Below are 11211 nucleotides of genomic sequence, written 5' to 3'. Positions count from 1 at the left end.
CGGGGCGTTGTGGGATAGCGGGGCGGTTGGCTCTGGCCATGGCGGCCGCGAAGCTGCAGTTGCACTGGCTCCCGCTGGCGCCGCTCTTCCTCCTCCTTGTCCTCATGCTGCTGTTGCTACTGCCGCCGATCGGCCACAGCATCATCCACTCCGTGTCTTTCAAAAGCCCGCGGGACTGCACAAAGAAACAGTGTTTCGACATTTCTCGAATGGCGTGCAGGCCCTGTGGGGCCAACCAGCAGACAAGTCCAGATGGTGGGTGAGAAGTTGTCGGCGGGGGGGGATGGCTGCTGGTGCCAGAGACAGAAATCACTGCAAATCGAGCTACAGTTTATTGATTTATTATTCTCACGTGTATTAGTATACAGTGAAAAATATTGTCTCTTGCGCGCTATACAGACAAAGCATACCGTTCATAGAGTACATAGGGGAGAAGGAACGGTTGCAGGTTATAGTGTTGCAGTTACCGTTTTATTAGATATATTTTATTTATATATTAATTGGAGCAGGTCAATGGTTCATAAAAGGTCAGAAAGAGGCTACTTGGCCCATCCTATCTGTGTTGCCAAAACAAAAACAAACCACCCAGCCTAATTCCATTTTGCAGCATTTGGTTGGTAGCCGTGTATTTGAAGTGTAAAAACCCAAGCACTTTGTTGATGAGTTTGAGGATTTCTGCCTCTACCATCCTTTCAGACAGTGAGTTCCAGATCCCCACTACGCTCTAGATGATAAAAGAAAACCCTCATCTAACCTCTTTTTTCTACAGATCACTAAATATATGCCCCCTCCTCTCGTGACTGACCTCTCTGTTAAGATAAATAGGTCTTTTCCATCCACCCTATCTAGGCCCCTCATAATTTTGAACATCTCAATCAAATTTCCTTTAGCCTTCTCTGTTCCAACAAGAACAACCCCAGGTAGATAAATTAACAATGCAAGTAGTTGTAAATGGATATAACATGATTGCAATTACGGTGACATGGCTGCAGGGTGACCAACGCTGGGAGCTAAATATTCCACAAAGGGTATTCAATATTTAGGAAGAACTGGCAAAAAGGAAAAGGAGATGGGTGGTGTTGGTAATCAAGGGTGAAATCAGTTCAATAGTGAGAAAGGATATTGGTTCAGAACACTTAGATGCAGAATCAAAACAGAAAATGCTGGAAATGCTCAGCAGGTTTGACAGCACCTGTGGAGAGAGAAACAGAGTTAACATTTTGAGTCTGTATGACTCTTCAGATGTAGAATCAGTCTGGATGGAGGCAAGAAGCAACAAGGGGCAGAAAACATTCGTGGGAGTTATCTGTAAGCCTCTAAACGGTCGAGGTAAGGTAGGGAATGGCATTAAATAGGAAATTGGAGATGCATGTAACAAGGGTGCTACAATAATCATAGATGACTTTAAGCTACATAGAGCCTGGGCAAACCGCATTAGCAATGACACTGTTGTGGATGAATTCTTGGAGTGTGTACAGGATTTCTTTGGACTAATATGCTAAGGAACCAATTAGGAAATAGGCTATTCTATCTGGTCTTGTGTAGTGAGAAGGGATCCTTTAAAGAATGGTGACCATAGCATGATAGAATTCTTCATTGGGATATAAAGTTAAGTAGTCTAATGCATAACAAGGGTCCTAAAACTAAACAAATGAAACTACTAAAGTATGAGGGGTGAGTTTGCTGCCAAAGATTGGGTAACTTCATTGAGAGACATGATGGATAGGCAGTGGCTAATACTTAAGGGATGAATGCATGCATTGCAACACTTATACATTCCTTTCTGGCACAACAAAACACAACAGGAAAAGCAACTCAACCAAGGCTAACAAAATAAATAAAGTGTAGCATTACAACCAAAAAAGAATAATTTAAAGTTGCTAGAAAAAGTAGCAGCCTGAGTATTGGGAGTAGTTTAGAATTCAGCAAAGGATGACCAAGAGATTAAGAGGGGGACATGAGAGTAAATTTCCAAAGAACATAAAAGTGTACTATAAAAGCTTCTATAAGTATGGAAAAAGAAAAAGAACAAAGAACAATACAGCACAGGAACAGGCCCTTCGGCCCGCCAAGCCCGTGCCGCTCCCTGGTCCAAACTAGACCATTCTTTTGTATCCCTCCATTCCCACTCCGTTCATATGGCTATCTAGATAAGTCTTAAATGTTCCCAGTGTGTCCGTCTCCACCACCTTGCCTGGCAGCGCATTCCAGGCCCCCACCACTCTCTGTGTAAAATATGTCCTTCTGATATTAAAGATTAGTGAAGACAAATGTAGGTCCCTTAAAGTCCAAAACAGAAGAATTTATGTTAGTGTACAAGGAAACGGTGGAGTAATTAAATAACTACTTTAGTTCTGTCTTCACAGAAGGAGACACAAATAACTTTCCAGAAATGCAAGGGAAGCAAGGGTCTAGTGTGAAGGAGGAATTGGGGGATATCGGTAATAGTAAAGAATAGTGTTCGAGAAAATAATGGGACTGAAAGCTGCCAAAATCCCCACTGTTTAATAATCTACATCCCAAAGTACTAAAGGAGTTGGCCTTGGAAATGGTGTCTGCATTGGTTGTCATCTTCCAAAATTCTGTCGATTATGGAACAGTCCCAGCAGATTGAAGAGTGGCAAATATAACCCCCTATTTAAAAATGGAAGCACGGAGTAAACGGAATTGCAGACTGGTTATCTTAACATTAGTCGTCGGGAAAATATTAGGAATCTGTTATAAAGGATGTGATAACAGGACACTTAGAAAATAGCAATGGGATTAGACAAATTGGACATGGATTTATGAAAGGGAAATCTTGTTTGATAAACCTACTGAAGCTTTTTGCGGATGTAACTAGTAGAATAGATAAGAGAGAACCAGTAGATGTTGTGTATTTGGATTTTCAAAAAGCTTTTGATAAATTCCCACATAAGAGGATAGTGTGCAGAATTGAAGCACATGGGATTGGGAGTAATAATTGGCATGGATTTAGAATTGGTTAGCAGACAGGAAACAGATTAGGAGTAAATTAGTCTTTTTCAGAGTAGAAGGCAGTAACTAGTGGCTTGCCACAGGGATAAGCGCTTGGGCCCCAGCTATTCGCAATTTATATCAACAATTTGGATGAAGGAATCAAAGGTAATCCTTCTAAGTTTACTAACAACATGAAATAAGGTGGAATTGAGTGATGAGGAGGGAGTAAAGGGGCTTTGAGGAAATTTAGACATAGAATCATAGACTGTCTACAGTGCAGAAGAGCGCCATTCAGCTCATGGAGTTTGCAGCGACTCCGACAGATCACCCGGGGTCTATCCCCGTAACTGCACGTATTTACCCCTAACCTACAAATCTTGGGACACTAACGGGCAATTTAAAATGGCCAGTCCACCTAATCTGCATATTTTTGGACTGTGGGAGGAAACTGGAGCACCCGGAGCAGAGGAAACCCACACAGACACGGGGAGAACGTGCAAACTCCACACAGTCATCCAAGGCTGGAATTGAACCTGGGTCCCTGGCACTTTGAGGCAGCAGTGCTAACCACTGTACCACCGTGCCATATGTTGAGTGAACAGATAAATATATGGCAGATGCAGTGGATAAGTGTGAAGTTATCCACTTCAGTAGGAAAGACAGGATGGTAGATATTTAAGTGTTTGCACGATTGCTTTAAGAACCAGTTACATTAGTTAATAGTGATGTAATTAGGGTGTTTTCACAGGCTCCTGTTTAATTTCATTTTTTACTCTGTACAGACAACAGTTCCTTCAATAAATATGTTGTTGTTAGCTTGAATCTACATGTGCAAACTACATCTTTTTCTTTTTGTGTAAAACTCACAACTCCTAACATGGTTAGGACATTAGAAAAAGAAAATTGGCGATGAGTCAGGACTTTGTTTCATTGAGAACGCTGAGAAAAGATCCCAAGTGAAAAACAAAAATATTGTGGGTGCTCTCACTTCGAATGTTAGAAAGCTTGGGAAAATCAACAACAGGATTGGAGTATCAGTGAAGGAAGACCCAGTAAGGAAAGAAAAGGAAGAATATATATCACGTTTTTTACTGGGAAAAAAATTGGGTAGGCTCCCCTAAGCTGCAGGGTCTGCACACCTGTTGCAGTCTGTAGCAGCAGAGTGGGAAACAGTTGAAAAAGGGTGGAAGCTCTGTGCTTTTCCAAGAGGTTTTTTTCCAATCAGAAAAGGGTGAGATTACAGGCAGTACCTGACATATTTGAAAAGAAGAGATGCTCTGCTGTACGGCTGGTACTGTTTAAAAAAATACTTCAAGTCAATAGTCTCCAGGGTAAAAAAATGGAGCACTGGGACGACAGTAAAAATAAATATACTAAGTGGTCTCTCGTCGCTAGTGCCTGCAAGAGAAATGACGGGTCAATTAGGTACAATGGGTTCTTTTAGTAAGAAAATGAATCATGGAGTTCCAATGCCGAGCGTTTTCAGCACTTTGTATAAGCGAATAGAATTGAAAGCAAGTTGCTTGTACCAGTTTTTCTCTGTACAATAGAAAGTAAAACTTTCAAAGTGCTCCAGAGCTAGGTTAACTCAACAATGTCAGGAACCAATACTTATAATGACTTGACAAAGATCCTTGAAGAGCATCACTCTCAAAGCCATTGATCATCGCGGAATGGTTCAGGTTTCATGGAAGGAATCGAATGAAAGATGAAAGCATTGCTCAGTTCGTGACAACTTTAAGAAGGCTGGTACAACATTGTGAGTTTGGTGAATCATTAGAAGATACCCTTTGAGATTATTTAGTTGTGGTCTCCAAAAATGAGGCTAGCTAAAGAAGATTGATTACTGACAATTGAAATTGCAGTGTCAAGGCAACTGGCTGCTAAAGAGGCTTCACAATTAACTGCAGGAGTGAAGATCCACAAGTTGGGAACTGCCCGTAAGAGGTCAAAACAGCAACAAGCATGTCACAGATGTGCAAAAATGGGCCATTCAATGAGTCTCTTGGTAGAACAAGGATAGTCAATGCAAGAATTGTGGCAAAATGGCACATTGCAAAAGCTTGTTGGGCTAGACCAGCTTCCCCCAAGAAGAATATTCTGAAGAAGAATCTGGGCCCTTCAAGAAGAAGAAATTAGGGTTAGGATGCAAAGTGGTGATGATAAACCCTTTTACACAAAATTAAATCTCTGTGACCAAACACTGCTCCTGATTATGTCGTTTTGTTGTGATTAAAACTCCACTTTGTCTTTTGTGAACATCTAAAGTAAAGATTTTACAAAAGGAATTCACAACATGGCAGAAAACAATTATGACTACGATGGAGAGAATGTCCAGAAATATGATGAAGAGCTCTGACTGAATGTCTTATCCATATGGTGGCAGCATAGTGGAGCAGTGGTTAGCACTGCTGCCTCACAACGCCAGGGACTTGGGTTCGATTCCAGCCTTCAGTGTCTCTCCGTTTCTGCGTTTGTTTCCTCTGGGTGTTCCGGTTTCTTCCCACAGTCCAAAGATGTGCAGGTTAGGTGAATTGGCCAGGATAATTGCCCCTTAGTATCCCGGGATTTGGAGGTTAGGGGAATTAGCAGTGTAAATATGTGGGGTTACAGGAAAACAGCCTATGTAAGGTACTCTGTTGGAGAGTCAGTGAATACTTAATAGGCACCATCTGGATAAATACAAGAGTATATTCAAAGAGACACATGGCTCAATGAAGGGAGTTCAAGTGAAACTCAAGGTAAAGCTGAGTAGTGCATGGGGTCCTTGATTATGCTGGCTGCTTTTTCGAGGCAGCGGGAAATGTAGACAGAGTCAATGGATGGGAGGCTGCTTTGCATGATGGACTAGGCTTCGTTCACAACTCTTTGTCGTTTCTTGCGGCCTTGGACAGAGATAGAGCCATACCAAGCTGTGATACAACCAGAGAGAATGTTTTCTATGGTGCATCTGTGAAAGTTGGTGAGAGTCGTAGCGGACATGCCAACATGCACACATTGTCTCCTTTACACCCTTGGGAGTGACCTAAATTGCCATGGCAACAATTGTGTGTAGATTTTGCTGGTCTGTTTGAGTGCTGGGCCTCTGACGCAAATCTTTGTCTCGTCACTGGACGCAGGTGAGGACCCAGAGGATTGGAGGATAGCTAATGTGGTCCCGTTATTTAAGAAGGGTAGGAAGGATAACCTGGGTAATTATAGGCCGGTGAGCTTGACGTCCGTGGTGGGGAAGTTGTTGGAGAAGATTCTTAGAGATAGGATGTATGCGCATTTAGAAAGGAATAAACTCATTAACGATAGTCAGCATGGTTTTGTGAGAGGGAGGTCATGCCTCACTAACCTGGTGGAGTTTTTTGAAGAAGTGACCAAAATGGTTGACGAGGGAAGGGCCGTGGATGTCGTCTATATGGACTTTAGTAAAGCGTTTGACAAAGTCCCTCATGGTGGGCTGGTGAAAAAGGTTGGATCTCATGGGATAAAGGGGGAGGTGGCTGGATGGGTGGAGAACTGGCTTGGTCACAGAAGACAGAGGGTGGTAGTGGAATGGTCTTTTTCCGGCTGGAGGCCTGTGACTAGTGGTGTTCCGCAGGGCTCTGTATTGGGACCTCTGCTGTTTGTGATTTATATAAATGATCTGGAAGAAGGTGTAACTGGGGTGATCAGTAAGTTTGCGGACGACACAAAATTGGCAGGACTTGCAGATAGTGAGGAGCATTGTCAGAAGCTACAGAAGGATATAGATGGGCTGGAAATTTGGGCAAAGAAATGGCAGATGGAGTTCAATCCTGATAAATGCGAAGTGATGCATTTTGGTAGAAATAATGTAGGGAGGAGCTATATGATAAATGGCAGAACCATAAAGGGTGTAGATACGCAGAGGGACCTGGGTGTGCAAGTCCACAGATCCTTGAAAGTGACGTCACAGGTGGAGAAGGTGGTGAAGAAGGCATATGGCATGCTTGCCTTTATAGGACGGGGCATAGAGTATAAAAGTTGGGGTCTGATGTTGCAGATGTATAGAACGTTGGTTCGGCCGCATCTGGAATACTGCGTCCAGTTCTGGTCGCCACACTACCAGAAGGACGTGGAGGCTTTGGAGAGAGTACAGAGGAGGTTTACCAGGATGTTACCTGGTATGGAGGGGCTTAGTTATGAGGAGAGATTGGGTAAACTGGGGTTGTTCTCCCTGGAAAGACGGAGGATGAGGGGAGACTTAATAGAGGTGTATAAAAATATGAAAGGCATAGATAGGGTGAACGGTGGGAAGCTTTTCCCCAGGTCGGTGGTGACGTTCACGAGGGGTCATAGGTTCAAGGTGAAGGGGGGGAGGTTTAACACAGATATCAGACGGACATATTTTACACAGAGGGTGGTGGGGGCCTGGAATGCGCTGCCAGGCAAGGTGGTGGAGGCGGACACACTGGGAACGTTTAAGACTTATCTAGACAGCCATATGAACGGAGTGGGAATGGAGGGATACAAAAGAATGGTCTAGTTTGGACCAGGGAGCGGCGCGGGCTTGGAGGGCCGAAGGGCCTGTTCCTGTGCTGTATTGTTCTTTGTTCTTTGTTCTTGAGTGCAACATGTTCTTAGTCATAATTGATGCACGCTCAAAGAAGCCAGAAATTGATCTCATGACATCCACTACAACTGAACAAACCATTGGAACGGTTGATTAAATTGTTGCAAGATTTGGTAAACCGGAACTGATTGTTAGCGATAATGGTTCAGTTTACAAGAGTTAGAGGATTATTTAAAAGTAAATGATATTCAGCATATAGAATCTGCATCTTTACATCATTCAACCAGTGGATTAGCTGAAAGATTCACATAATCCTTGAAACATTCTTTAAAGCTTCAAAAGAGCAAAGCCCATTATCAACGTTGTGTGAGTAACTTTTTGGCATCTTATAGAAACATTACTCATGCGACTCCCCAAAGTTCACCTGCATTACTGCCCTTAAAGAGAAAGTTGAGAAGTACATTTGATTTGTTATTTCCTCTACAAACTTCAGAGATGGTAGAGTGTCAACAACAATCTTAAGTTGCGAGGCAAGATGTGAGGGCAAAACAACGCTCATTTCAACAGAGGATTGAGTGTTAATATGTTATTTGCCATGAGTGTGAAATGACTACCAGCCATAGTTTTAGCAAAAACAGGTCCAATTTCTTACACAGTTCAAACCGAAGGTGAATTAATTTGGCAATGCCATGCTGACCAGTCGTTATCATTTCAAAATGATTTCTCAGAATCATCTCCAGAAGTACCAACATCTCCACTCCCTAGTGTTGTGAATACTACTACCGAAGATTTAGTTGAATCTGAGCTGCTTGATGATTGTGTCTATGCTACAATACCATTTGAGAATGATGCAGAATTAGTTTCAAGAGAAAAAGTAACTACTGAAGTTCCATATCATACTTCAAGAACCAAGGACAGCCAAATTCCAGAATGCTGTATAAACCAAAGAGGAATGGACATCATAAAATCATAGAAACCCTAGATGCAGAAGGAGGCCATTCGGCCCATCAAGTCTGCACTGACAACAATCCCACCTAGGCCTTACCCCCACGGCCCCACACATTTACCCCACTAATCCCTCTAACCTACACATCCCAGGACACTAAGGGGCAATTCGGCATGGCCAATCAACCTAACCCGCACATCTTTGGACTGTGGGAGGAAACTGGAGCACCCAGAGGAAACCCACGCAGACACGGGGAGAATGTGCAATCTGCACACAGACAGTGACCCAAGCTGGGAATTGAACCCAGGTCCTTGGAGCTATGAGACAGCAGTATTAACCACTGTGCTACCATGCCAGCCATCCTCCTGGTCGACTTTCTTATTGACTGTGTATAATGATTTATGGTGCAAAGTACAGCGTCTAAAATATTATTGATCCTATGTGTAACATCAAAGTAATTTGTTGTCATAACGGCAAAAGTAAAAGGGTAGGGATGTTACATACTTTAGTGGTTGCATGATCGTTTTAAGAGCCGGTCGTATGATTTGATGGTGATGGCATTAAGGTGTTTCACCGGCTCTTGTTTAGTTCAATTTTTTCTCTATACAGGCAACAGCTCTTTCAATAAACCTGTTGTTAGTTTGAATGTGTGTGTGTAAGCCTTTTTCTTTTTGTGTAAAACCCACAACCCCTAACATAGTTAGGACATTAACTATGTCCTAATGAGGAGTTTGAATGTTCTCCCCATGTCTGCGTGGGTTTCCTCCGGGTAGTCCGGTTTCCTCCCACAGTCTGAATGATGGGCTGGTTAGGTGCATTGACCCGAATAGGTGCCAGAGTGTGGCGACTGGGGGAATTTCACAGTAACTTCATTGCAGTGTTAATGTAAGCCTTACTTGTGACTAATAAATAAACTTTAACTTACCACACAGGAAGCACAGCAAAAGGGTCACAGTCTCAGGATAATGGGTGTCCCATTTAGGACTCAGCTGAGAAGAAATTTCTTCGCTCAGGGAGAGTGAACCGTGAAATTCTCTACAAAGTAAGGTTGTGGAGGCCAAGTCACTGATTGTATTTAAGAAGGAGGTCAATTTCTAGACACCAAAAGGTGTTAAGGGATATGGGGAGAGAGTGGGAGTATGGCGTTGAGATAGAGAATCAGCTATGATCCCATTGAATGGTTAGGAGGGTTGATGGACTCAATTGCCTACTCCTGCTCCTATTCTCTTAAGTTTCTATGCCTTCTTAGCCACCTCATCAGCCTGCCTTGCTACCTTCAGGGATCTTTGGACATTAACTTCAAGGTCCCTCACTTTCTCTACTTCTCAGTATCCTCCCATTTATTGTGTAATCCTTTGCCTTGTTTGACCTTCCCAAATGCATCACCTCACATTTGTTTGGGCTGAATTCCATATGGCACTTTTCTGCCCACCTGACCAGCCCATTGATAATTTTCCACAGTCTACAACAAACCTCCTTACTATCAACCATGCAACCAATTTCTGTGCCACCTGAAAACTTCTTAATCATTCCCCTTCCATTTAGGTCCAAAATATTAAGTACTGAACCCCACAGGACACAGTCTTCCAGTCATTAAAACATCCATCAATAATTATCCTTTATTTACTGCAACTAGGCCAATTTTGTATCCAGCTTGCTACATTCCCCTGGGTCCCATGCGCTTTTACATTTTTAACTAGTGTGCCATTCTTGAAAACAATGCTAAAATCCACGTAGACCACATTAACTGCAGTACTCTCATCAGTTCTCCTCGTAACTCCCTAAAAAATTCAATCAAATTAGTCAGACGTAACCTTCCCTTAACAAACCCATGTCGATTGTCCTTGATTAATCCATGTCTTTCGAAGTGACAGTTTATCTTGTCTCTCAAAATTGATTCCAATAATTTTCCCACCAGCGAAGCCAGACTGACTGACATGTAATTGTAAGGTACAATGTTCGACCTCCAATCCTCTGACACCTCAATTTTATGATGTGGAGATGCCGGCGTTGGACTGGGGTGAACACAGTAAGAAGTCTCACAACACCAGGTTAAAGTCCAACAGGTTTATTTGGTAGCAATAGCCACTAACTTTCGGAGCACTGCCCCTTCGTCAGGTAAGTGGGAGTTCTGTTCACAAACAGGGCATATAAAGACACAAACTCAATTTACAAAATAATGGTTGGAATGCGAGTTTATAGGTAATCAAGTCTTAAAGGTACAGACAATGTGAGTGGAGACAGTGTTAAGCACAGGTTAAAGATATGTTAATTGTCTCCAGACAGGACAATTAGTGAGATTTTGCAAGCCCAGGCAAGTCGTGGGGGTTACAGATAGTGTGACATGAACCCAAGATCCCGGTTGAGGCTGTCCTCATGTGTGCGGAACTTGGCTATCAGTCTGCTCAGCGACTCTGCGTTGTCGTGTGTCGTGAAGGCCGCCTTGGAGAACGCTTACCCGAAGATCAGAGGCTGAATGTCCGTGATCGCTGAAGTGTTCCCAACAGGAAGAGAACACTCCTACCTGGTGATTGTCGAGTGGTGTTCATTCATCCGTTGTCGTAGCGTCTGCATGGTCTCCCCAATGTACCATGCCTCAGGACATCCTTTCCTGCAGCGAATCAGGTCGACAACGTTGGCCGAGTTGCAAGAATATGTACTGTGTACCTGGTGGATGGTGTTCTCACGTGAGATGATATCATCCGTGTCGATGATCCGGCACGTCTTGCAGAGGTTGCTGTGGCAGGGTTGTGTGGTGTCGTGGTTACTGTTCTCCTAAAGGCTG

At 43.1% G+C, this 11211-nt stretch overlaps 1 protein-coding gene across 1 annotated transcript in view; it reads left to right on the top strand.

The window, feature by feature from the left end:
* The first annotated feature begins 38 nt into the window (after positions 1-38).
* The window catches only part of tmem67 (transmembrane protein 67), a 148277-nt gene continuing 137104 nt past the window's right edge, over positions 39-11211 (top strand). Inside the window, exon 1 of the mRNA XM_078216975.1 lies at positions 39-255. Within this exon, the coding sequence (XP_078073101.1) occupies positions 39-255 (217 nt within the window). The remainder of the gene's footprint in view (positions 256-11211) is intronic.

This window comes from Mustelus asterias, chromosome 7, assembly GCF_964213995.1.
Source record: "Mustelus asterias chromosome 7, sMusAst1.hap1.1, whole genome shotgun sequence".
Lineage (NCBI taxonomy): Eukaryota > Metazoa > Chordata > Chondrichthyes > Carcharhiniformes > Triakidae > Mustelus > Mustelus asterias.
The sequence above is the reverse complement of the archived record's forward strand: the minus strand, read 5'-3'. Positions and strand labels throughout refer to the sequence as shown.